This window comes from Patagioenas fasciata, chromosome 36 (genome assembly GCF_037038585.1).
Source record: "Patagioenas fasciata isolate bPatFas1 chromosome 36, bPatFas1.hap1, whole genome shotgun sequence".
Taxonomy (NCBI): domain Eukaryota; kingdom Metazoa; phylum Chordata; class Aves; order Columbiformes; family Columbidae; genus Patagioenas; species Patagioenas fasciata.
In genome coordinates this window covers 3,753,161-3,777,859 of record NC_092555.1, presented here as the reverse complement: position 1 = coordinate 3,777,859, position 24,699 = coordinate 3,753,161, and the positions used below count along the sequence as shown (strand labels likewise).

General features: G+C 70.6%; 5 protein-coding genes across 7 annotated transcripts; 2 read left to right on the top strand and 3 right to left on the bottom strand.

Moving 5' to 3' along the window:
* Positions 1 to 36: 36 nt before the first annotated feature.
* Positions 37 to 6,743, bottom strand: TBC1D25 (TBC1 domain family member 25). 2 transcript variants are annotated; one of them, XM_071801236.1, is made up of 7 exons: positions 6,384 to 6,743; positions 5,977 to 6,086; positions 5,744 to 5,895; positions 5,013 to 5,134; positions 4,499 to 4,696; positions 1,578 to 3,958; positions 37 to 1,246 (listed from the first exon to the last, which is right to left on the bottom strand). In XM_071801236.1, exons 1-7 carry the CDS (start codon positions 6,465 to 6,467, stop codon positions 1,027 to 1,029), a joined length of 3,267 nt encoding a protein of 1,088 aa, XP_071657337.1. In that variant the 5' UTR covers positions 6,468 to 6,743; the 3' UTR covers positions 37 to 1,026. The 2 variants fall into 2 exon arrangements, with proteins under 2 accessions (XP_071657337.1, XP_065715666.2); XM_065859594.2 differs by having other exon boundaries at positions 1,104 to 3,958.
* A 102-nt stretch (positions 6,744 to 6,845) lies between these two features.
* On the bottom strand, positions 6,846 to 12,556 carry GRIPAP1 (GRIP1 associated protein 1). Its single transcript, XM_065859605.2, has 21 exons — positions 12,436 to 12,556; positions 12,280 to 12,346; positions 12,088 to 12,149; positions 11,957 to 11,983; positions 11,648 to 11,755; positions 11,232 to 11,364; positions 11,067 to 11,158; positions 10,630 to 10,665; positions 10,353 to 10,384; positions 10,215 to 10,262; positions 10,042 to 10,141; positions 9,778 to 9,861; positions 9,201 to 9,293; positions 9,019 to 9,105; positions 8,821 to 8,877; positions 8,616 to 8,715; positions 8,290 to 8,399; positions 7,624 to 7,758; positions 7,460 to 7,553; positions 7,191 to 7,318; positions 6,846 to 7,119 (listed from the first exon to the last, which is right to left on the bottom strand). Exons 1-21 carry the CDS (start codon positions 12,475 to 12,477, stop codon positions 7,045 to 7,047), a joined length of 1,710 nt encoding a protein of 569 aa, XP_065715677.1. The 5' UTR covers positions 12,478 to 12,556; the 3' UTR covers positions 6,846 to 7,044.
* Positions 12,557 to 12,853: 297 nt separating this feature from the next.
* TFE3 (transcription factor binding to IGHM enhancer 3) lies at positions 12,854 to 17,414 on the bottom strand. Its single transcript, XM_065859606.2, has 10 exons — positions 16,795 to 17,414; positions 15,989 to 16,171; positions 15,726 to 15,924; positions 15,311 to 15,478; positions 15,099 to 15,197; positions 14,724 to 14,823; positions 14,361 to 14,417; positions 14,198 to 14,273; positions 13,904 to 14,051; positions 12,854 to 13,720 (listed from the first exon to the last, which is right to left on the bottom strand). Exons 1-10 carry the CDS (start codon positions 16,911 to 16,913, stop codon positions 13,400 to 13,402), a joined length of 1,470 nt encoding a protein of 489 aa, XP_065715678.2. The 5' UTR covers positions 16,914 to 17,414; the 3' UTR covers positions 12,854 to 13,399.
* Positions 17,415 to 17,565: 151 nt separating this feature from the next.
* Positions 17,566 to 22,087, top strand: CCDC120 (coiled-coil domain containing 120). Of its 2 annotated transcripts, none has more exons than XM_071801241.1 (10): positions 17,566 to 17,701; positions 17,982 to 18,056; positions 18,838 to 18,941; positions 19,100 to 19,207; positions 19,461 to 19,638; positions 19,887 to 19,928; positions 20,194 to 20,335; positions 20,431 to 20,508; positions 20,731 to 21,105; positions 21,844 to 22,087. In XM_071801241.1, the coding sequence occupies exons 2-10, from the start codon at positions 18,008 to 18,010 to the stop codon at positions 21,914 to 21,916; spliced, it is 1,149 nt and encodes a 382-aa protein (XP_071657342.1). In that variant the 5' UTR covers positions 17,566 to 17,701; positions 17,982 to 18,007; the 3' UTR covers positions 21,917 to 22,087. The 2 variants fall into 2 exon arrangements, with proteins under 2 accessions (XP_071657342.1, XP_071657341.1); XM_071801240.1 differs by having other exon boundaries at positions 20,407 to 20,508.
* A 418-nt stretch (positions 22,088 to 22,505) lies between these two features.
* Positions 22,506 to 24,590, top strand: EBP (EBP cholestenol delta-isomerase). Its single transcript, XM_065859604.2, has 5 exons — positions 22,506 to 22,624; positions 22,804 to 23,094; positions 23,898 to 23,934; positions 24,005 to 24,135; positions 24,211 to 24,590. Exons 2-5 carry the CDS (start codon positions 22,815 to 22,817, stop codon positions 24,417 to 24,419), a joined length of 657 nt encoding a protein of 218 aa, XP_065715676.1. The 5' UTR covers positions 22,506 to 22,624; positions 22,804 to 22,814; the 3' UTR covers positions 24,420 to 24,590.
* Positions 24,591 to 24,699: the final 109 nt, after the last annotated feature.

Genomic DNA, 24,699 nt, shown 5'->3' with positions numbered 1-24,699 from the left:
CCTTCCCAGTCCATACTGGGAGACCCCACACAACAGTTCTGGGCGTCGGGTTTATTCACAACTTCGGCACCTGACAGATCCCCGGACGCCTGGGTCCTCCGGACGCCTGGGTCCCTCCCATGGGTGGCAGGGGGGGTGTTAATAAATAAGGAAGGGGATAAGAAGGCACCCAGGGTGGGGTGGTGGGGGCAGGAACTGGTTTGTAGTGGTCCGTACTGGGAGAACCTGTATGTGCATTAAGACACCAGTCGTGGTGCCCTACCGGTCTGTACTGGTCCGTACTGGTCCATACTGGGAGAACGCAAGGCCACGCAGGTGAAGAGATGCCAGGCAAGACACTGTACTGGTCCATACTGGTCCGTACTGTGAGGACGCAAGGCCACGCAGGTGAAGAGTTCCCAGCTGGGCGGCTGTACTGGTCCATACTGGTCCATGCTGGGATGGCTGAAGGCCACGTCAACACAGCGATCCCAGTTGGGCAGCCGTACTAGTCCATACTGGTCCATACTGGTCCAGCCAATGCACACATGGGTCTCCTAGGCGGCTCTCCAGACCCTTCCCAGTCCATACTGGTCCATACTGGTCAGCCCAACGCAGCGCAGATCCAGGAGCTCCCGGTCGGGACATGGTGCTGGTTCGTACTGGTTTGTCCCCAAGGTGACGAACGTCCCCACAGAGACGGCGCTAGTCTGGACTGGGACGCTCCAAGGTGACACGAACCCCGGGGGCGGAGGCACTGGGCTGTACAGGCTCATACTGGGGAACTCAGGGCTCACGGGGGCTCTATGGGGTCTCTGTGCTGCCCTACGGGTCCCCACATTGTCCCATGTCCCCAAGGTGGCCCACGGTCCCCAAAGAGACCCTACAAGTCCCCATGTGGTGGCCATGGGCTCCCCACATTGTCCTATGGGGCCTCACAGTGGCTTTGGGTCCCCAAAGAGACCCTACAGGTCCCCATGGGGTCCCCATGTTGACCTTGTGCTCCCCGTGGTGATACAGAGGCCCCCAAAGAAGACCTACAAGTCCCTACGGGGTCCCCACGTCACCCCACAAGTCCCCGTGGGTTCCTACCACATCCCCCCACACCCCTGTGGAGTCCCACCACATCCCTGTGGGGTCCCTATGGGGTCCCACCACATCCCTATAGGGTCCCACTGCGTCCCTGTAGGGTCCTACCAGGTCCCTATGGAGTCCCACTGCGTCCCTGTGGGGTCCCACCAGGTCCTTATGGAGTCCCACTGCGTCCCTGTAGGGTCCCACCACATCCCTATGAAGTCTCATCAGGTCCCTGTGGGGTCCCACCACATCTCTATGGAGACCCACCATGTCCCTGTGGGGTCCCACCACATCTCTATGGAGTCCCACCATGTCCCTGTGGGGTCCCGCCACATCCCTATGGAGTCCCACCAGGTCCCTATGGAGTCCCACTGCATCCCTGTGGGGTCTCACCAGGTCCCTATGGGGTGCCACCGCGTCCCTGTGGGGTCCCACTGGGTCCCCACAGGGTTCCACCAGGTCCCTATGGGGTCCCACTGCCCCCATGCCCGCCCGGGGCCCCTCCCCAGCCCTCGAGGTACCTGGCGAAGAGCCCCTTGGCGCGGTGCAGGACGCGCGGCAGCTGGTGCCGCCGCACCAGGCGGTCGAAGTGCATGGCCACCTCGTTGTAGTCGCCGGCGCGCGCCATGACGGCGTCGCGCTGCTCCAGCAGCATGGCCAGGCACAGGAACAGCAGGAACGGGTTCCCCTGGCCCAGCTCGGCGGGCGGCGGCAGCGGCGCCCCGTCGTCCTCCAGCCCCAGCTCCTCCTCCTCCGAGGACGAGGAGCACGAGGACGAGGAGGAGGACGAGTCCTCCCAGGCCCACGTACCGCCCCAGGGGTCCTGGAGGGTGGCGGGGGCCTCCAGGGGGGATGTGGGGGGGTCACCGACCCCTTTGGGGACATCTCCAACCTCCCTGGGGTCTTCAACCGCCTCCCGGGGGGAAATACGGGTGTCACCAAGCTCTTGGGGGACATCACCAACCCCTTTAGGGGCATCACCAACCTCTTTGGAGGCATCACCAACCCCTCTGAAGGCATCACTAACCTCTTTGATGGTGTCACTAACTCCTCTGAGGGTGCCACCAACTTCTCTTGGCACCCTGGGGACTCCATCGACTTCTTTGGAGACTTCAGTGACCTCTTTGGAGTCCTCGTTGGTCTCTCTGGGGTCTCCTCTCACCTCTCTGGACACCTGGGGGTTCCCTCCGGCCCTCCTGGACGCACCACGGTCACGTCCCACCTTCTCCACGGGGTCGGCACCTTCATGCCCCTTCTTAGAAACGCTGTGACCTTGGCGAGTGTCCCTGGGGTTGCCACGGGTGTTGGGGTCCCTTCTGGCCTTCTTGGGGATGCCAGGGTCTCCACGAACCCCCGTGTAGACACAGGATGGTTCACTCATCTCCTCAAGAGCACCGGTACCTCCGTGCACCATCTCAGCACCAGCAGGCTCTGGGCCAACCTCCTTAGACGCAACAGGGCCTTCTCTGACGTCTTTGGGGCCACTGAGGTCTTGGCCATTGCTGTTGGACACTTTGGGGTCCCCTTGGGTACCCCTGGGGACCTCAGCACTGCCACCAGTCTCCTGGGTGACCTTGGGACCCTCTTGGTCATTCCAGGGGCCATCGAGATGAGGTTGGACATCCACGAAGACCTCGGGCTTCTCGCTGTCACCCCGAGAGCTCGTGAAGCCACTGGGAATGTCCCTGGAGCTCTCAGAACCCTCTTGGATGGTGCTCAAGCTCTTTGGCTTCTCCTGGTTGTCACCAAAGCCGGTGGGACCCTCTGGGACAACAGTGGAGGCTTTGGAGGCACCTTGGGGGTCGCTGGAGCTCTTCAGTTTCTCCTGGTCATCACCAAAGCTGCCGAGAAGCTCTGGGACATCCACGGAACCTTTGGAACCACCTTGGATGTTGCTGGAGCTCTTGGGCCCCTCCTGTGGATCACGGGAGCTCTCTGTCTTCTGCTGATGGTCGCCGAACCTGGCAGGAACCTCTGGGATGTCCACAGACCCTTTGCAACCATCTTGGATGTCCCTGGAGCTTTTTGGCTTCTCCTGGTTGTCACCGAAGCTGGTGGGATCCTCCGGAACATCCACAGAGCCTTTGGAAGCACCCTGGACATCGCTGGAGCTCCCGGGACCCTCCTGGACGTCCCCACCTTGACCGCTGGCCACTCCGCTGAGGTCCTCATCCTCCTGCCGCCGCCGCCGCCGCCGCGGTGGCCGTGGCCGCATCCCCCTGCGCTCCTGCAGCCCCTGGTGCGTGCGCAGCGGAGCCCCCAGCAGCGGGACACCCTGCTCGGGGGGCGGCGGGGTGGGGGGCAGCGAGCTCCAGGTGACCTCCAGCACACGCAGCGCGTCCTCGAAGGCGAACTCGCGCTTGAGCTCCAGCAGCAGCCAGCGGTAGCAGAACAGCAGGTCATGGGCGCCGCGAGCCGCCAGGAAGGCCCAGAAGGGCGGGTCGGCGCGGCGGAGCAGCCGGCGCAGGTGGGCGAAGGCGCGGGCCAGGCCGCGGCCACCGGGGCGGAACCGCGGCGCCAGGCGGCGCATGAGGGCGCAGAAGCAGAGGAACGCCTGCGCCTCGTCGTCCAGCACGGCCAGCAGCGGGGCCGCCACGTCCGACATGCCCTGGCAGTACGAGAGGCGCGGGTGGCCCAGCGCGAAGGTGGTGAGCAGGGCCTGCAGCGCCGCCAGGTGCGGGTGCCCGTCCTCGGGGCCGCCAAAGTAGGGGTGGCCACGGTCGGTGCGCACCACATCCTTGCGCACGGCGGCGGCCACCAGCGCCAGCTCGGCCGGGGCGGCATGTGCGGCCAGAGCCGCCTTCAGCGCCGTGTACTCGGCGGCCTTGAGGCGCAGGTGGGACAGGCGCTCCTGGCCTGACAGCCCCGCCGGGAACACGTTCAGCAGGTACCGCCACACCACCTGGGGGACAGAAACGGGGTTGGGGGGACAGAAATAAGGTCGGGGAGACAAACGGGGCCAGGGACACCCAGCCGGGACCACCACGCCACCTGGGGACAATGTGCAATGGGGGTTGGAGGGGGACAAAAACACGTTCAGCGGGTACCACCACACCACGTGGGGGGACAAAAACGCAGCTGGGGGGACAACCAAGATTGGGGGGTGACAAACCAGGGTCAGGAGGGAAACGTGTGGGTCAGGAACCCCCAGTAGCTACCTCGCGGGGGTACAAACAGGGATCAGGGAAGGACGAACATGGGTCAGGAACACCCAGCAGGTACCTGGGGACAACAGGAGGGGTCAGAGGGACACCAGGGGTATCAAGGGGACACCAGGGGGCTCAGAGGCACATCAGAGATTCAGGAGACATGAGGGGGCTCAGGGGGACAGCAGGAGGACCAGGGCACACAAGGGGATTCAGAGGGACAGCAAAACGATCGGGGGACACAGACGGACGCAAGGGGGATCCAGGGGGACGCAAGGGGGATCCAGGGGTCTCACCTTGCGCAGCCCGGGCTCCACACCGCCGTGGTAGACATGCAGGCGCAGGTCGTGGGGCCGCAGCAGCCGCCCGCCGGGGCCCAGGTACGTGCGCAGGTCGGCGTCGCTCAGCGGGGCACAGGGGGGCGGCGGGGGGGACGGGGGGGATCCCTCGGGCCAGGACAGGGCGGCCTGCGCCCGCGCCAGCGTCCGGCCCACCTGCGGGACAGGGGCGCTGGGAGGGGGCTGGCAGCATTGGAGGGTAACTAACCAGCACTAAACGGAAGCTGGGAGCACTGGCAGGGGACTGGGGATCACCAGCAGAACACTGGGAGTCACCGGGAAGGTATGAAAGATCAGCGGGAAGGGATTGGGACAGCAACAGGAGCACTGGGAAAGAATTTAGGTGCAGCCAGAAACATAGAATGGAGGCTGACAGAGCACTAGGAGGCAACTAAAAGGACCAAACGAGAACTTGTGAGGAACGCACACCCCCCCAGACACCCAAAACCCCCCAGATCCCCACGTCCCCGACCTGTGCCAACAGGGCCTGCGTGAAGGGCAGCGCGGCCGCCAGGAGCGAGCGGCGCTCGGGGAGCGGCTCGGCTGCCGCCACCTCCCGCGGGCTGATGATGTCCCAGTCCTCCAGCAGCGGGCCTGCGGGAGCCGCACGCCTGGGTCTCTGCACGGCGCCCCAGCCCCCGCACCCTCCGACACCCACAGCCCCCTCACCCCCTCCTGAGCCCCCAGACGCCCACGGCCCCCTCACACCCTCCTGACCCCCGCAGACGCCCACGGCCCCCTCACCCCCTCCTGAACCCCCAGACACCCACGGCCCCCTCACCCCCTTCCTGACTCCCCCGACGCCCATATCCCCCTCATCTCCTCCTGACCCCCCCAGACACCCACGGCCCCCTCACCCCCTCCTGACCCCCCCAGACACCCACGGCCCCCTCACCCCCTCCTGATCCCCCCAGACACCCATGTCCCCCTGACCCCCTCCTGACCCCCCCAACACCCGCGGCCCCCTCACCCCCTCCTGATCCCCCCAGACACCTACGGCCCCCTCACCCCCTCCTGATCCCCCCAGACACCCATTTCCCCCTCACCCCCTCCTGACCCCCCCGACACCCACGGCCCCCTCACTCCCGCCTGACCCCCCCAAATGCCCATATCCCATTCACCCCCTCCTGAACCCCCAGATGCCCATGTCCCCCTCAGTCACCCCAGCCACCCACGTCCCCCTCAGCCCCCCGCCCCCCTCACTCTCGGCCGGGGGCCGCACGTCCAGGCGCAGGCGCAGGGTGGGCCGGGCGCAGGTGAATGCGGCCGCCAGGTCCCCGTCGCTCAGCAGCGGCACGAACGTCTCCTGGCCCTGCGGGTCGCGGGCGGCGAAGCTGATAGAGAAGCTTTTCTTCCTGAGGGGAGGCCGGGGGTCAGCGCCGTGACGGCTCCCGCGGGGGAAGCGGGGTCAGCGCGGTGACGGCTCCCGGGCTCACCCCTGCAGGTCGAAGGCGCGGGCCAGGATGTGCTGCAGCACGTCCAGAGACGTGATCTGCGGGTCCACGGCGAACGAGCGGAACTCGGGCGGCAGCGGCCCCTCGCTCTTCTGCGGGGAGGGGGTGAGGGGTCCCGGAGGTGACACCGGCCCGGTCCCTCACACCGGCCCAAGATGGCGGCCGGTCCCGGCGGCACGACCCCAGCTCAGCGCCGCTGATTGGCCGCCGCCGCTCACGTAACGCGTTCGGCGGGAAAGGCTCGCTCCCACCACACACCCCCCACCCCGCTCCCCCGCGGTAACGCCCCCGCGACCCAGAGCTCCGCCCACCACGCGCGCCCCGCCCCCTCCACGATGCCCCGCCCCCTCTCCGCCCGTGGCCCCGCCCCCTCGGCCTCGCCCCCTTACCTTGACGCGCACGCGCACCACTTCGCACTCCTCCTCCAGCCCGGCCCCGCCCCCCGCGCAGACCCCGCCTCCCGCGGTCGCCATGGCAACGACGGGGCGGGGTGGGCTCCGCGCAGGCGCAGAAAAGGCACCGGGGGAGCTGGGGGGGGCTCGCGCCGCTGCCGCCCCCCGACCGAGTAGAAGAGGGGGGGAGGTGTTACGTCACCGTCTTGACGTCACGCCGCGCGCCCGTCGGTTGAATGCGGGGGGTGGCAGCGCGGAGAGGACGGAGCGGCGGCAGCGCCGCGATCGTCCCCCGTAGTCCTACGGCAGCGGTTGCAGCAACAACATCCGGGTCAACGGGCGGAAGTGACGTCACTCCGGCGGGGCGGTGACTGCCGCGAGGGGCGGGCGGGAAGGCGGGGGCAATGCGCGCCGCCGTGACGTCATCACCCCCCCCGCAGACTAAATGACGCAATCGGCAGCCGTTCACAGCACGTTTATTGAAGGGACGGGGAAACCGCATTGGGGGGGCACATGCGGGGCCCCCCTTAAAGGGGCAACGTCCCCTCAAAGCAGCGACGCCCCCACCAGCCGGCAGGGGGGAAGAGGCGGGGCCGGGAGCAGCGGGGGAGGAGCCGCAGCAGAGGGAGTCCCCGCCCATAGGCAGAGGCCACGCCCCTCAGGGGGGCCCGGGGGGCGGAGCCTCCCTCTCCTTGCTGAGCCGGGCCAGTTCCTGGGTCAGCGCCTCCAGGTCCTGGGGGCGGAGACACTGGGTGAGGCCACACCCCCCGGGCGAGGCCACGCCCCCTGCCCCGCCCCACACACCTGTCCCAGGTGCAGGTTCTTGGTGAGCTGCTCCTCCAGCATGTTCTGCAGCTTCTTGTTCATCTCCCGCAGCCCCTCCTCGCCCGGCCCCCCGCCCCGACGGGGGAGCCCGGGGGGGCCCGCGGCCTCTGGGGGGACGCAGGGGTCAGCAGGAGCTTTGTGGGGGTTGGGTGGGAGGAGAGGGGTGCGGGGGGTTGGGAGGGGCGCACAGAGGGATGTGGGAGGACATGGGGTGCTGGGGGGTCCCGGGGAGGTGTTCTGGGGCTCACCCAGGCGGCTGTCGCGCACGAAGCTCTGGATGATGGCGCTCTTGCGGCACAGGTCCTCGGCCATGGACGCGCTGCTCACCTCCAGGTGGCGCACCTGGGGGGGCACAGGGACAGCAGTGACCCCCCCCGAACCCCCGGGTGCCCCCCCCAGCCCCCTGCGGTACCTTCTCCTCCAGCAGCCACCGCTCCTGCTGACTCTGTGCCAGGCGCTGGAACAGCTCGGCCACCTCGGCAGGGGACAGACCCCCCCCTGCGGGGACCCCCCCGCCGCTGCCCCCCCCAGGGCTGCCTGAGCCTGACTGGGGGGTGGGGGGGAGAGTTAGGCCACGCCCTCTGGCTGCAGCCACGCCCACAGCACAGCACCATCCCACATCTCCTTCCCTGATGGGAAAGTGCCAGTATGGCCACACCCCCATCTACCCCACCCACCGTGGCCACACCCACATCTAGTCCCACTCACCATGCCACACCCACACCTCACCCCACCCACCATGGTCACACCCATGTCTAGTCCCACCCACCGTGGCCACACCCACATCTGACCACATCCACCGTGGCCACACCCACATCTGGCCCCACCCACCGTGGTCACACCCACATCTGGCCCCACCCACCGTGGCCACACCCACATTGGCCACACCCACAGCTGGCCACACCCACCGTGGCCACACCCACATCTGGCCACACCCATCTCTGGCCACACCCACCACAGCCACACCCACCTCTAGCCCCACCCAACCTTCAAACCACACCCCCACAAAGCCACACCCTGCCCTTGCTGGAGCCCCACCCCCATCACAGCCCCACCCACCGCTTCAGGCCCCGCCCACCTTGGTGCTGCCGGGGGCGGAGCCGTCGCGGCCCAGCGAGGACAAACTGCTGCTGTCACCCCCTGGTCCCCGCCCAGGGGACCCCCCGTCCAGCCCCAGCTCCTCCAGCCCTGGGGGGGCAAACGGGGGACCCAGGTGTCCGGGGGCGGACCCAGGTGTCCGGGGGGGGGACCCAGGTGTCCGGGGCAGCCCCACCTCTCCGAACACCCCCCCTCCGGCTGCTGGGGGTAAGAGCCGCACACCAGGGCAACCCCCCAGCCCCATTTCCCCTCCACCCAGACTCCCTACGCCCCCCCCAGAGCCCCCAGGCCCCCCCGTTCCCTGACCGGCGCGGGGGCGGGGCGAGGCCAGCAGCTCCTGCAGCCGCTCCTGCAGGCGATCCCCCCGGCGCCGCTCCAGCTGCAGCTGCCGCTTCAGGTCCTTCAGCTGGGGGGACACGGTGGGGGGCGGGGGTGCAACGGGGGGTCAGGCACACAAAGGGGGGTCGGTGACACCCCCAGCCCCAGGCTGCCCCCCCGCGTCCCCTCTCACCGCGGCGCTGCCCTTCTTCTCCAGGATGCGCTGCCCATCGCGCACGTCCCGCAGCTCCTGGGGGGGCACAGATGGTTTGGGACCCACAGACAACTTAGGGGTGCTGGGTGGACTCCGAGGGATTCCAAGCGACCACGGAGAGCTTGGGGATGGGATGTGGGGAGGATGTGGGGTTCCCGGGGGTGATTTTGGGGGTACCTGTTGCAGCGCCCGCCCCTCGTTCTCCTGCAGCTCCCGCTGCCGTTCAGCGGCCCCCAGTGCGTCCTGGAGCTCAGTGACGCGGCCCTGGGGACGGGGGGGTCACAGCGGCCCCCGGGACACCCCGGGGGTCCCCAGGGCCCCTACAGATGCCTATGGGGCGGGGGGGTTGGGGGTCCGACCTGCGCCCGCTGCCGCTCCCGCTCGCTGGCCCCTCGCGCCTCCTCAGCCTCCGCCAAGCGCTGCCGCAGCCCCTCGCGCTCCCCCAAACACGCCTGGGGGGGCACGGGGAGGTGGCAGCCCCGAAAACGCCACGGGGAGCCCCCCGGACACCCCCAAACCCTCTGGAACCGCCCAGAACACCCCCAAACTCCCTGGAACCCCAGAACCCCCCAAACCCCCTGGAACCGCTCAGAACCCCCCCAAGCCCCCTGGAACCCTCCCAGTTCTCCAAAATCCCCCCAAATCTCTTGGGGCCCCCTGAACGCCAAAAACCCCCAAGATGTTCCACGGACCCCCAAGCCCCCTAAACCCTCCCAAACCCCCACCCAGAATGGAGCTGGGACCCCCCCCAATCCCTGAGGACCCCAAAACCCCCCGAGAATGCATTCAGAGTGCCATGGGGACCCCAAAACCCCTGAGGAATTGAACCAGGGGCACATCAGGAACCCCAAATCCCCCAGGGAACACCAAAGCCCCCCAAGGTTGGACCCAGGACCACGTTAGGGACCCCCCAACCGCCCCAGGACCCCCCCAAACCTGCAGCTGGGTGTCGAGGGCTTCGCGCTGCTCCTGCGCCTCCCGCAGCTCCCGGACGAGGCTCTCGCGCAGCCCCCGCTCCGCCTGCCCCCCACACACCCTATAGCTCCTATAGATCCCCACAGTCGGCCCGCAGGGTTCTATAGGAGCAGGTGGTGCTGCCACGGACATATGGGACGCACAGACCCCCCAGGGCTGCTCAACCCAAACGCACCGCGCACCCACTCGTGTACAGATCCTATAGGAGCCTATAGGACCCCCCACCTCAGCCGCCGCCTCCAGCTCCCGCTGCAGCCGCTGGTTCTGGGCCTGGAGCCCCCGCAGCTCCTGGTCCTGCTGTGCACGAAGCGACTCCACCTCGCTCCTGCGGGGACCCAGGCGTCCGGGAGGGTCCAGGGGGCGGGGGGGACCCCCGAGACCCCCCTCCCAGCACCCACCGAGTGTCCTGGAGCAGCGTCTCCTTCTCCGCTTGCAGCTGCAGGAAACTTGGGGGAAATGGTAGAAATGGGTGAAAACCCTCAGAAAACCTCAAGGGAACCCCAGAACGCGTCCGTCTGTTCCTGCGGGGCTCTCACCTCTCCTGCTTCTGCCGCAGCTGCTCCGTCAGCTGGGGGGGCACAAAGTGGGGATTGGGGGGATGCACAAGACCCCCCCCAAACCCCCAAAGTGCCCGCAACCACCTCCCAGAGCCCAGAAACCCCCCAGGAGCCCCCAGCACCCCCAAACTCCCCAGGAGCCCCCAATTCCCCCCAAATCACCCCCTGGGATCCCAACCCTCCCCATGGGACCTGCCCCCAGACCCCAAGTCCTCCTCAGGGCCCCCCCAAAACTGCCCCCCCCCCCCGTTCTTACCTCAGCCACCTCGGTCTGCAGCCGCGTCAGCTCCGCCTGCAAGACACCCCGAGGCCCCCCCGGCCCTATAGATCACTTATGGATCCCCCCAGCTCCAGACATCACCTACAGACCTTCTCAGCCCTACAGATCACCTACAGATCCTCTTACCCCTACAGATCACCTACACATTTTCTTACCCCTATAGATCACTTTCAGGTCTTCCTGGCCTTACAGATCACCTGCAGCTCCTCCCACTGTTATAGATCACCTACAGATCTTCTTGGCCACATAGATCATCCATGGATCCTCCCAGCCCTAGAGATCAGCCCCCAACCGTCCCCAACCCCCCCATGTGCCCCCAAACCCTCCACAGACCCCCAGCCCCATTCACTCCCTTCCCACCCCCCGTATTTCCCCCCAAACAACCCACAAACCCCCGCTCAGCCCCCCCATACCTGAGCATCGAGGGTTGGGGGTTCCCCAGGGGGGGCCTCACCCTCAGCCCCCCCCTCTGGCGGCTGCAGCTCCTGGGGGGGCTCTGGGGGGGCTGGGGGTGGCGGGTGAGACACACGGCACCCCCAAACCCCCCAAATCCCCCAACCCACCAGGTGCCCCCTCACCATCCGTGGGGGGCGGGGGGGCCCCATCCTGGGGGGGCTCCGCAGAGGTCGGGGGGGCGCTGGGGGATCCCGGGGGTTCCCCCCCCCGCAGGCGCCGGTTCTCCTGCTCTAGCCCCTCGATCTGCGCACACAGCTGGGACCCCCCCTCCGTTAACACACAGACCCCCAAAAACACCTCAGGGACCCCCCTGAACAGGGGTGACGCTGGGGGGGTGACCCTGGGGACCCCCAGGGACCTCCTGTGCCCCCCCCAGAATGACACCAGGGACCCCTTGGGTGGCTCAGGGTGGCCTGGAGGACACAGGGGGGTTGGGGTCTGGGGAGTGGTTTGAGGACATGGGGGGTGTTGGGGTCTGGGAGGGGTTTTGGTGTCCCTGGGGGGGCGTTGGGGTCCCCGGGGGGCGTTGGGGTCCCACCTTGGCCAGCTCGCGCAGCAGGGTGCTGTTCTGCAGCCGAAAATCGTCCTCCTGGCTCTGCAGCTTCCCCTGCAGCATCCGCGTCTCCCCCAGCAACGCCTCCACCTCCTGGGGGTGAGACCCCCCCGTGAGACCCCCCCAAAATCCCCCCAACATCCCCCCCGGGACACACACAGACCCCACAATTCACCCACAAACCCCCCAAAATGTCCTGGGACCCCCCAGACCCCCCCACACCCCAAAGACCCCTCAGACCCCCCCCAGCACCCCCAGAACCTACAAAGACCCCCCGGGACCCCCAGCACCCACCTGCGCCTTCTTACTCTTGCTGAGCGCCTGCAAGAAAAATGCGGGGGGGCACAGTGGGGTCAGAGGTCACAGCAGGTCAGAGGTCACAGGGGGGTCAGGTCAGGGGTCACGACAGGATCCCCTCCCCTCACCTTGTTGGCTTTGGCCAAGTCCTTGTCCAGCGCCTGCACCCGCTGCCGCAGCCCCGACAGCTCTGGGGGACAGGGACCGTCATGGGGGAGGGACAGAGACCGTCATGGCGGGGGGGACAGGGACCGTCATGGGGGGGGGACAGGGGCCGTCATGGGGGGGGACACCCCAAAAGCCCCCGGACCGCCCCGTACCGGCGCCGCTCTTCCGCAGCTCGTCCGCCAGCCGGTAGTTCTCGGTGCGCAGCTCCAGCAGCTGCCCCTGGGAGGCGCGGGGGGACACCGGGGTGAGCGGGAGGAACCCGCAGGACCCCCCCGCCCCCCGGGACCCCCCGGGCCCCCCGGCCGCACCTGCAGCCGCTGGAATTCCTCGGCCGACAGCGCCTGCGCCATCTTGGCGGCGCCGCGGAGGACCCGCCGGGGCGGGGCCGGAAGTGGACGCTCTAGGCGGAGCCTGCAGGAGCGTAGAGAGGCGGAAACGGTGTAACGCCGCCACCACAGAGCTCCGGGGAGGGTAGAAGGGCCCTGCGGGGACCATAGAGACGGCCCCGGTGTGCGTGTTTGTGTCGCTAGAGCAGCCCCCGGGTAACAGACACCACTTAAACCGCTCACGCACCGTCCCCCGCCCCTACAGAGCCCACAGGACCCCCGCAGGTGCTGCCCTCCGAGGTGTGAGGGGCCCCTCCCGGTTCTATAGGATCCATAGCGCCCCCAGGGCCCCGTTGCCCCCCCGCCCGGCAGGCCCCGCCCCCCAGCACCGAGCGGCTCGTCGTTAACAAACGGTTTATTTCCCACGCGGTGGTTTCCGTACAAAATCGGGGGGAAGCGGGGATTGGGGGGGGGGGGGGGCGGCCCCTTTAAGCGGGGCTGGTGGGCGTGGCCTCTACAAGAGGGCGGAACCGGGGTAATGTAGTGCGGTGGGCGGGGCTTGCGTGAGTGACAGCAGGGAGAGGGCGGGGCTTGCGTGAGTGACAGCAGGGAGAGGGCGGGGCTTCATTTCTGAGGGCCCAGCCCCCAGGAGCCCGCCAGGAAAGGGGCGGGGCCAGCCGGGAAAGGGGCGGGGCCCCACCGTGGGGCGGGGCTGAAGAGAAACCTTAAAATGGCCACGCCTGGGTGGGGCCCACTCCAGCGCCTTAAGAGGGCAACACTTCGGCAGCACCACGGCCTTCAACAGGGCTCACCCGCTTTAAGAGCCTTAAAGCGGCACTCGGTGGGGCCCACCTGAACCGGGCGTTGGTTGGGGTACTTAAAAGGGCCACGTGGTGGGCGGGGTCCTTAACAGGGCCACACCCCAGAGCCCTTAAAGGGGCAGCGCTCAGGAATCGTCCTCCATGCTGAGGCTGCTGCGGGGGCTGGAGGCGCGGGAGGGCCCGGGGGAGGCCAGGAGGGCGCCGGGGGGGCTGAGGGGCGACAGGGGCCCCCCCTCGTCCATCAGGATGTCGTCCAGGGCTCCCCCCAGCGAGAGGCCCAGCCCCGGGGACAGGTCCTCGCCCAGCGCCAGGTCCAGGAGGCACTGGGGGGTGGGGGGGTCCCCCGGGGTGAACGGGGGGTCCCCAGGGGCCTCCTCGCCCCCCACCTCGGGCACGGCCGGGGGGCTCAGGGGGAGCCCGTGCAGTTGCGCCTGCAGCTCCAGCTCCTGGGGGGACGGGGAGGGGGGGGCAGGGTCACCCCACAGCGCCCCCCCCTTTGCCCCGACCCCACGGGCACCGCCCGGTGGCGCCACAGACCCCCCGCACCCTCCCACAACCCCACAGCCCCCCCATCCCAGCACCCCCCACGGAGCCTGCAGCCCCCCCCGGCCCCACAGATCCCCCCTGACCCGCAGGCGCTGCCGGAGCCCGCAGTTCTCCCTCTCCAGCCGCCGCTGCTGCTGCTCCAGCTCCCGCCCGCGCTGCTCCTCGCGCTGCAGCCGCCGCACGTACTCGACCGCGGCGCGCAGGATGCTGCCCTTGTTCCAGCGCGTGTCCCTGCGCACGGACAGCGTGGGCACCGCGGACCCCAGGGCCCCACAGCCCCCCCGGGTCCCCACAGCCCCCCCGGGTCCCCACAGCCCACCCAGGGTCCCCGCAGCCCCTCCAGGGTCCCCGCAGCCCACCCCGGGTCCCCCACTCACGGGTCGTTGGATTTGGGGATGAGCGTCCCCAGCTCCTTGATGCGGTCGTTGATGTTGAACCGGCGGCGCCGCTCGACTGCGGGGGGAGACACGGACGTATCAGCCCCCCCCCCCACCCCGGGTGCCCCCAAAGTCCCCCGGCGCCCCCATTTCCCCAGCTCACTCAGGTTGTGATTGTCCTTCTTCTGCCGCTCCCTCAGCAGCGCCTTCGCCTCCGACTCTGGTTATGGGGGGGGGACAGTCACCAACCCCCCCAGGGAGAGACCCCAACCTCCCCCACGCCATGGACACCCCCAACCCATTCTCCCCATAACCCCACAGCGCCCCTCCTGTAGGAACACTGGGGACCCACCCCCACCACAGTGACCCCCCCAGAGCCCCCCCCACCCCACAGGACCCCCATACACCCCCTGGAATCCCCCAGCAACCCCCACACACACCCCATAGCCCCCTTCCCAGGGCCGCCAAGGGACCCTCCACCCCCATGGGGACACCCCATGGGCCCCCCCGCCCCACAGGGCCCTACCAGAGATCTCGGCCTTGACGCGGGGCAGCTCGGCCGGGCAGGAGCTGCTGCCCCCCGGGGGGGGCGTGAACACCTCCAGGGGGGGCCCGGAGGCGGGCAGCTGTCAGCAGGGGGTGTGGTCAGCACAGTCACGCCCCCACATGACACGCCCACCCATCCCAAGCCACGCCCCACCCAGCTCCCCTCTTGGCCACGCCCACCCAGCACCACCTCTGCCCTCATATGCTAACAAGCCCCCCATTTCCTGCTGCCTTATATGGGGTGGAGGCCACGCCCCCTACACCTCCACTGGGCGGGGCTGTGACTAGCCACACCCCCCAGCCGGGCTCTGCCCAGGCCACGCCCCCTCCCGTGGCTCTTAAAGGGGCCGCGCACCGTGCTGGGGAGCGGCAGCGCCCCCTGGGCCGGGCCGAAGCTCAGCAGGTCCTCGTAGCTGGACTCCAGGCTGATGATCTCATCGATGACGTCATCGATCTGCACGGGGGGGAACCCACAAGCGCCCGTCACCACGTGCTGCGCGACATCACCACCCCTTGTGTGACATCAGCACCCCCTGCGTGACACCGCAGCCCCTCCCCCTCACTCACCTCGGTCTCGGAGCCGCGTGGCAGCGGGGCGGGGGGGCTGGGGGGGGCGGGGCTGGGGGCGGGGCTGGGGGGGCCGCGCCCGCGGGCGGAGCCCAGGAACTGGCGCAGCTGCTGGCGCTGGGCGGCGCGCAGGTGGTACCGGGTGGGGTTCTCCAGGTGGGTCTGCACCTGGGGGGGCGGGGGGTCAGGGGACACGGCCCCTCGCCGGAGACCCCCCCAGAGCCCCCCGGTGACCCCCACATCCCCCCGCCCCCCCCAGAGCCCCCCACATCCCCCTGCCCCCCCCAAAGCTGCCCCATGTCCCCCTGCCCCCCTCCAAACCCCAGTGTCCCCCCCAGCTCTCCCCGCACCTCCCAGGCCCCCCCACCGGGGTCCCCCCACGTCCCAGCCCCACCCCCCAATCCCCAGTTCTCACCTTGAGCACCTCGGGGGGCACGTGGGGGGGGGCCCGGGGCGGGGGGGCCCCCACGGCGATGGCGGGGGAGGGGCCGGGGCCCGGGGGGGTCCCGGGGGGGCCCGTCCGCTCCCTGCGCTCCTGCTCCTGCGCCTGCGCCCGCATCAGCTGCTGCCGCAGCTGCACCCGCGACGGGGGGGGCGCGGGGGGGGGCCCGGCCCTGCGGGGGAGGGGTCAGCGGGGTGGGGGGTGCGGGAGTGGGGGGGCGGGGGGTGTCACAGTACCTGTGGGGGAGGGGCTGGCTCTTCAGGCTGTAGAAGGTGCCGGGGCAGGGGTCGCCGGGGTCGTCAGCGGCGGGGGGGTCGCTGGGGGGGTCGCTGGGGGGGTCCCCGGGGTCCCCCCCCCCGCCAGAGGGGTCCCACTCGATGTCGGCCACGATCCCCGACTCGGGCAGCAGCGAACTCAGCCTGCGGGGGATGGCACAGCCCCCCATGGACCCCAAAACCCCCATGGGCCCCAGATACCCCCATGGACCCCAAAACCCCCATGGACCCCAGATACCCCCAAAGCCCCACACAGCCCCCCATAGACCCCAAAACCCCCATGGACCCCAGATACCCCCAAAGCCCCACACAGCCCCCCATGGACCCCAAAACCCCCATGGGCCCCAGATACCCCCAAAGCGCCACACAGCCCCCCATGGACCCCAAAACCCCCATGGACCCCCAGATACCCCCAAAGCCCCACACAGCCCCCCCAGATACCCCCAAACCCCTTCACAGCCCCCCATAGACCCCCTCATAGTTCCCCCAGATACCCCCCAAACCCCCCCATAGCCCCCCAGATGCCCCCAATACCCCATCATAGCCCCCCCACATACCCCCAATACTCCCTCATAGCCCCCCCAGATACCCCAAAACCCTCTCATATGCCCCCCATAGATCCCCCTAGAGCCCCAACCCCACAAAACTGCCAACAGCCCCTAGGCCCCTCTCCCTGGAGCCCCCAAAACATCCTCCCAGAGCCCCCCAGATTTCCCCCCACCCCCCCAGGACCCCCCAAGCCCCCCAGGCCCCCCCTGCCCCCTCACCCCAGCAGCCGGAGGGCGTCGGGGCCGCTGGGCCCCTCCAGCAGCACCAACACCGTGGGGGGCGGCGCTGGGGGGGGGGCGGGGGGCGCAGGGGCCCCCTCGGCCGCCCCGCGGGACATGGCGCCCCCCCCGCCCCACGGCAGCCACGGGGGGAGATGTGGGGCTGGGGGAGATGTGGGGCTGCGGTGGTCTCTGTGGGGCTGGGGGGAGATGTGGGGCTGGGGGGAGATGTGGGGCTGGGGTGGTCTCTGTGGGGCTGAGGGAGATGTGGGGCCGCGGTGGTCTCTGTGGGGCTGGGGGGAGCTATGGGGCTGGGGGGAGATGTGGGGCTGCAGGAGATGTGGGGCTGGGGTGGCTGCTGTGGGGCAGGGGGAGATGTGGGGCTGGGGGGCCTTTATGGGGCACGGGAGCTGCTATGGGGCAGGGGGAGCTGCTATGGGGCAGGGGGCTGTGAGTCGCCGTGGGGCTGGGGGGGGACGTGGGGGTCACTGCAAAGCCCGAGGGGTGTCGGGGGCTCCCAGGGGTCCCTGTGGGGTCCGGGGGGTCCCGGGGGTCCCGGCGCCCCGAGCGGGGCCTGTGGGGCTGCGGCAGGAAGCGCTGGGCCGTGGGGGGAGGGGGAGCTGGCAGGAAGTGACATCACAGGGTGGGGGAGGGGGGGAAGCAGGGGGGACCCCGACACCCGCCCGGACGCCTGGGTCCCCGTGAAGGCCCGTGGTCCTGCCCGGACGCCTGGGTCCCTCTGCAGGGAGCGAGGCCACCCCGCACCCGGACGCCTGGGTCCCCCCACGGCCAGCGGCGGGGGGAGGGGCCGCCCGGACGCCTGGGTCCCCCCGGGGGGGTGGGGCTGACCCGCACCCGGACGCCTGGGTCCCACCAACCCCCCCTGAGCAGCACCCACCGGGTCAAGGTAACGGGGTGGGGGGGAGGAGGGGGCTGCCCCGGGGCATTGTGGGAAACGGGGGGGGCTGGAGCCCCCCATGGGGGACCCAGGCATCCGAGTCTCACCCCTCCCCCCACCACGGGGGGCTGAGCTGGGCCCGGACGCCTGGGTCCCTTTGGCGAGGGTGGGGGGAGGGGCCGGGCAGGCGGAAGCCGCATGAAGAGCCAGGGAGAGGCTCCAGGGGGGAAAGGGGCCGTGACCCCTGACCCCCACCCGGACGCCTGGGTTCACGCCCCTCCCCCCGCAGCCGATGGGCGCCGCCCCTCCCCCACCATGGAGCTGAGGGGCCACATCCTCCCCCCGGGCTCCTACAGCCCCGCAGGTACCGCGACCCCTGACCCCTGCTGACCCCTGACCCTCCGACCCTGAAGTGTCCCCGCCTCTGACCCTTGACCCTGTGGTGCCCTCAGTGCCCCCGACCTCTGCCCCCCGGTGACCCCAACCTCTACTCTCTGGCGCCCCCCCGCGCTCCTTGACCCCTGCTCCTAGCACCCCCTTGACCTCTGACCCCTGACCCTGCGGTGTCCCCCAGTGCCCCCAACCTCCACCCCCCAGTGCCGCCAACCTCCGCCCCCTGGTGACCCTGACCTCTGCCCCCCAGTGACCCTGACCTCTGCCCCCCGGTGACCCTGACCTCCGCCCCCTGGTGACCCCGACCTCTGCCCCCTGGTGCCCCCGACCTCTACTCTCTGGCGCCCCCCCGCACTCCTTGACCCCTGCCCCTAGTGCCCCCTTGACCTCTGACCCCTGACCCTGCATTGTCCCCCAGTGCCCCCAACCTCTGCCCCCCGGTGCCCCCGACCTCTACTCCCTGGTGCCCCCCGCGCTCCTTGACCCCTGCCCCTGGCGCCCCTTGACCCATGCCCCTGCCCCCAGCGCCCCTTGACCCCTGCCCCCAGCGCCCCTTGACCTGTGGCCCCTGTCCCTAGCGCCCCTTGATCCCTGCCCCCAGCGCCCCTTGACCCGTGCCCCCGGCGCCCCTTGACCCCTGCCCCCGGTGCCCCTTGACCCCTGCCCCCGGCGCCCCTTGACCCGTGCCCCCAGCGCCCCTTGACCCCTGCCCCCAGTGCCCCTTGACCCGTGCCCCTCCCTGCGCCCCCCAGGGCCGGCGGGGCGGCTGCAGGAGCTGCGGGAGCGGCAGCGGGGGCTGCGCCAGGCGCTGGGGCTGCGCCTGCGGGAGCTGCGGCGCCTCTGCCTGCAGGAGGCCGTGAGTGACCCCTGACCCCTGACCCCCCGCTCACCCCAGCTCACCCCTGACCCCTCGGGGTTCCCCCCCCTCCCTGGGCCCCCCGCCCCCCGCAGCCCCCGTGCCCCCCGTCCCCTCCCGGCCCTCCCCAGCCCGCCATGTCCCCCCGGGCTGCGCAGGAGCTGACGGGGCAGCTGCCCCCCGAGTACCCGCTGGAGCCGGGCGAGAGGCCGCAGCCGCCCCCCCGCCGCCGGGCCGGGGGTCCCCCCCGAGGGCCGCTCCCCGAGGTAGGTTGGGGGGTCACGGGGGGGCGGAGGGGGCCCCCAGAATGCCCTTTGCGTCCCCCGCGCTGTCCCTGTCCCGCTGTGACCCCCCGTGGCCGCCGTACCCTTCCTGCCCCACGGCGGCCACCGTAACTGACCCCCCGCGGCTTCCGTACAACCATGGCGGCCCCCACGCCCGCATGGCCGCCCCCTGCGGCTGCCGTACGGCGGCCCGGCCCGGCCCGGCCCCGCCGTGCCCGCTGCCCGCTCCCCGCAGGCGGCGCGGGCGGCCCGGCGGGAGGTGGCGGTGCAGCTGCAGGTGGTGGAGGCCGCCCGGCGCCTGGCGGCCGCCCCGGGGCTGCTCCCCGAGCAGCGGCGCCGCCGGCAGCGCCTCCAGGCCGAGGCGGCCCAGCGGCTCCGGCAGCTCCGCGCTCAGCTCGGGACGGCGGCGCACGGTGAGGGCCGGGCGGGGGTTGGGTGAGGAATGGGGGGGTCTCCAGGGCCCGGGGGGGGACACGAGGGGCTTCCAGAGCACAACAGGGGGGAAGTGGGGGGCTCCCCAGGGCACAACGGGGATGCCGGGGAGGGGGGGCTTGTGGGGAGGGTCTGGGGGGGCGCGGGAGGCCCCAAACTGGGGGGAGGGGCAGGTTTTGCGGGGGGCCTCCGCAGCTCTGACCCCCCCTTGTCTTTTTGGGTCCCACAGATGAGAACGGGTCCCTCTGCGACCTCCCCCCGCTGGAGAACGGTGAGTGCCGGACGCCGGGGTCCCCCCGGACGCCTGGGTCCCTCTGGACGCCTGGGTTCCCCCCCAGGGGCGTTCACCCGGACGCCGGGGTCCCCCCGGACGCCTGGGTTCCGCCCCGGACGCCGGGGTCCCCCCGGACGCCTGGGTTCCCCCCCGGACGCCGGGGTCCCCCCGGACGCCTGGGTTCCCCCCCGGACGCCGGGGTCCCTCCGGACGCCTGGGTTCCCCCCCGGACGCCGGGGTCCCACACCGCGTCTTCCCGCAGGAGCCCTGCCCCCCCCGAAGCCCCCCCTGGGCACAGCCCCCCGGCCCTCGCCCCCCCGCGCCGGACCCGTCAGCCCCGAGCGCCGCCCCCCCTGGCCCCCCGACCTCCCCGGCCGCCGCAGCTCCCTCGCCAGCCCCGCCAGGTGGGTGTGTGTCCCCCCCCCCGCCACCAAAACGCCGCGGGGGGGTCTGACGGGCGCCGTGACCCCCCCAGCCCGGCGCGGACCCTCCCCCGCAGCGCATCCAGCTTCGAGGGCCGCAGCGTCCCGGCCACGCCCGTCCTGGCCAGGGGCCCCCGCGGGCCCCCCCTCTGCCGGTGAGCGGGGCGGGGGGGCAGGAGGGGGCGGGGGGCAGACTGGGGGGGCAGACTGGGGGGGCACGGGGCAATGACGGGGGGGTTGGGGGATTTTGGGGAGGTTGGGGGTGTGGGTGGCATGGGGGGGGTGAAGGGAGTTTGGGGGGGCTCGGGGGGTGTTTGCAGGTTTGGGGGTTTTGGGGGGTCCAATGCCTCCATCTCCCCCCCTTTCCACCTCCCCAGCCCTGAAGCGCTGGGGTTGCCCCCCCGGCCCTGGTCTGGCAGCCAAGATTCGCAGCTGGGGGGGCCCGCAGCGCCCGCCCCCCCCCCCCAAACCGCCCCCCGCACCCGGCGCAGCAACAGTTCGGAGGCCCTGATCGACTGGGGGGGGGGCGGCGCCCCCGAGGGCCCCCCCGAGGCCCGGGCCCCCCCCTCGGCGGAGCAGCGGCGCAGCCAGAAGTGGCTGGCGCTGGAGGGGCTGCGGGACTGGTACCTGCGGCACGCGGGGGGGCCCCCCCCGCAGCGCCCCCCCCCGGCCTGGGCGCCCCCCCCCCGCCGCCGGGACCCCCCCCCAGGGCTCCCCCACTCACTCAGCTACGCCGGGGCCCTGGCGCCCAGGTACGGGGGGGCCCGCGCACCCCTTTTCTGAGGGGGGGGACACACACTGGGTTGGGGGTGCAATGGGAGCCCCCCCCCGGGAAGTACCTGGTTTGGGACCATCCCTTAGGGGACCCCCCCAAGTCCATTGGGGATCCTCCATCCTTTAGGGGATCCCCCTGACCCTTGGGGACCCCCCCAAGTCCCTCAGGGACCCCCCAGTCCATTGGGGACACCCATATATCCCTAATTCTGGGGACCCCCCCATCCTTTGGGGCCCCCCTCCCAACCCCCCATCCTTCAGGGACCCACCAATGTCCCCAAATTGGGGACTCCCACCCCACAGAGGCCCCTCATGGGGGACACCCTAAAGCTGCCCCCCCCGAGCCCCCCAAGTGTCTCAGTCCAGGGTCCCCCAGTGCCCCCCCAATCCCACATATGGGGGGTCCCCCCCAGTTTCCCTCCACGCCCCAGTGTGGGGTCCCTGTCCCTTTTGGGGGGGGTCTCTCTTCCCCCACCCCTTTTCTCTCTGTTTTCCTCTCTTTTTCGCTCTCAGGGGTCCTGGGGGGTGGTCCCAGGGCTCGGAGGGGAGAGGGGACCCAGGCGTCCGGGCGGGGGGCGGGGGCTGTGTTTGGGGGGGCTAATCGCTCTCTTTTCTCTCTTTTTCTCCTTTGTTTCCCCTTTTTTGTGCTTTTTGTCTTTATTTTGTGTATTTTCTCTTATTTTCTCTTTCCCGCTGTTTCTATCCCACCCCCCCAGGGCCTCAGGGGACCCCCCCGCGGCCGCCCCCCCTCCCCCCCCAGACCCACAGCCCCCCGGGACCCTGGTGTGACCCCCACCCCCCTGCCCCCCCCAGCTGGGAGGGGGGACACCCCCAACTGGGGCCCCCTCAGCTGCTCCTGGGGAGCGGCTGGTTTGGGGGGGTCCCGGCACGTGCCCCCCCCTCGGGAGGGGAGAATGGCGCTGGTTTGGGGCTGCAATACACGGATGTTTTGGGGAGACATCTGTACGGTGTCGGTGTGGTTTCTGTATGGAATCCATGCGTCCGTGGGGAAGGTTCACGGAGGGGGGGCGTTGTACGTCCCTGGTGAGGCTCCGAGCAGCCCTGGGTTGCCTAAACGCTCCTGGAGGGCTCTATATGTCCCTGAGGGGGGGTCTGTGCAGCCCCACGGGGACTCTGTATATTTTAGGGGGTCCCGGGGGGGTCCACAGTGCCCCTGGGGGGCAGCGGGGTGGCTGCGCGGCCTGCGTAAAGCGCTATAGATTCTGTAGGGTAACACGGGGTCTGTCAATGGCTGTAAGCCACGCCCACCGCCGTGAAGCCTCGCCCAGCCCCAAGAGGAGCCACGCCCCCTGGCCCCACATCTCCCCAGCGGCCGTGGCGACCAATGGGCGGGCGGGGGCGGTGAGCGGGGCGCGCCGCCATTGGCCAGACGGGGCGGCGGCGCGCTGCCATTGGCCGCGGGGGAGGAGGCGCGGCGCGGGGAGAGCGGCGGCGGGCTGGCGGCGAGCGGCAGAGCGGCAGAGCGGCGCGGCTGAGGTGAGAGCGGCAACTCTCAGGCGCAGGGCGGGATTCGGGGGACGCCGGGGGGAACGCGGGGGCCAGACCGCTGCGGGGGGTGAGCGGGTCGGGCCGGGAAGGAGCAGCGGCCAGTGCGGGAGCGCCGGGGGAGGCCGCTCTCCCTGACTGACCCCACTTCCGTCTTCCCCCACCTTCAGAGCGCGTTTCCATGGCGACGACGGCGCATCCCTATTGGCCGCGCTCGCTGCCGCTGCCGGGCTACGTCGCCAGCGCGCGCCCCGGCTGGCAGAGCGCAGGCGCGGTGGCGGCGAGCGGGGCGGGGCTGCTGGCGCTGGGCTGGGCGGTGGGCGGGGCCAAGCGGAGCCCCGCCCGCCGGCTCGCGCAGGGCTGGTTCCTGCTGTGCGCGGGCATCCACGGGGTCCTGGAGGGCTGGTTCAGCCTGCGGCACCGGGACCTGCCCGCCGCCACCGGGCTGCTGGCCGACGTCTGTGAGCGCCGGGGCGGGGTCCCGGGGGTACCGATGGGGGGGGGGGGCTGGGGGCCGTGCTGGGGGCTCCTGAGGGGGGGGACGGGGTGGGTAGTGGGGGCCTGGGGGGAGGCTGGGGCTCCTGAGAAGGGGTCCGGGGGGGTAACGATGGTCTGGGAATGTGCTGGGGCTCCTAAAGGGGGGGTCTGGGGGGTTGCTGGGGCTCCTAAGGGGGGGTCCAGGATGAGTAATGGGGGCCTGGGGGGATGCTACGGCTCCTGAAGGGGGTCATGGGGGTAACGATGGTCTGGGGATGTGCTGGGGCTCCTAAGGGGGGGTCTGGGGGGTTGCTGGGGCTCCTAAGGGGGGGTCTGGGGGGTTGCTGGGGCTCCTAAGGGGGGGTCTGGGGGATGCTGGGGCTCCTAAGGGGGGGTCCAGGATGAGTAATGGGGGCCTGGGGGGATGCTGCGGCTCCTGAAGGGGGTCATGGGGGGTAACGATGGTCTGGGGATGTGCTGGGGCTCCTAAGGGGGGGTCTGGGGGGTTGGTGGGGCTCCTAAGGGGGGGTCCAGGGTGAGTAATGTGGGTCTGGGGGATGCTGGGGCTCGTAAAGGAGGGTCATGGGGGGTAACGATGGTCTGGGGATGTGCTGGGGCTCCTAAAGGGGGTCTGGGGGCAGTAATGGTGGTTTTGGGGGTGTGGGAAGGGTCCCGGTCCCCTGGGTGCTGAGGGGACAAGGGGGTTCCCTGGGGAGATGGGGAGGAACTGAGGGGGGTGGGGGTACCCCGGACGCCTGGGTCCCCCGCCGAACCCCGCTGCCCGCAGGGAAGGAATACGCCAAAGCCGACAGCCGCTACATGACGTGAGTCCGGGGCCGGGGGCTCCTGAGGGACCCCGGGTGTCCCGGCTGACCCCCCGCTGTGTCCCCGCAGGAGCGATGACTTCACGGTGGTCATGGAGACGGTGACCGCCTGGGCCTGGGGGCCCCTCAGCTTCCTCACCTTCCTCGCCTTCCTGCGCCAGCACCCCGCGCGTTACGTCCTGCAGCTCCTCGTGTCCCTCGGTACGGCCGGGACCCCCAGGAGGCGGTTTTGGGGTGACGGGGACACCCCTGGAGCAGCCTCCGTCCCTCTTGCAGGGCAGCTCTACGGGGACGTGCTGTACTTTGCCACGGAGGCGCGGGCCGGCTGGAGCCACAGCGACCCCCGGCCCTTCTACTTCTGGGGCTACTTCGTGGGGCTGAACGGGCTGTGGGTGCTGGTGCCCGCGCTGCTGTTGGCCGACGCCTGCCGGCACCTGGCACGGGCCCAGCGCGCGCTCGACCGGCCCCCGCACAAGGCACGCTGAGCCCGGACGCCTGGGTCCCCGCTGGGAGACCCCCGAGGGGCTTCTCAATGTGAATTTGGGGCTCTGGAGGATGATTTGGTGGGTGCCCGGACGCCTGGGTCCCCTCCGGGGGACGCCGCGCTCTTTACTGCCCCGGGGCTGATGGGTGTTAATAAATTACGTGGAAATGGAGCCGTGGGTCTGTGCTCGGGGGCGGGGGGGGCGCCCCGACCGCCTGGGTGCCCATGAAGAACGGGGCGTGGCCTGCTGGAGATTGACAGCTGCTGGGCGTGGTGTCGGC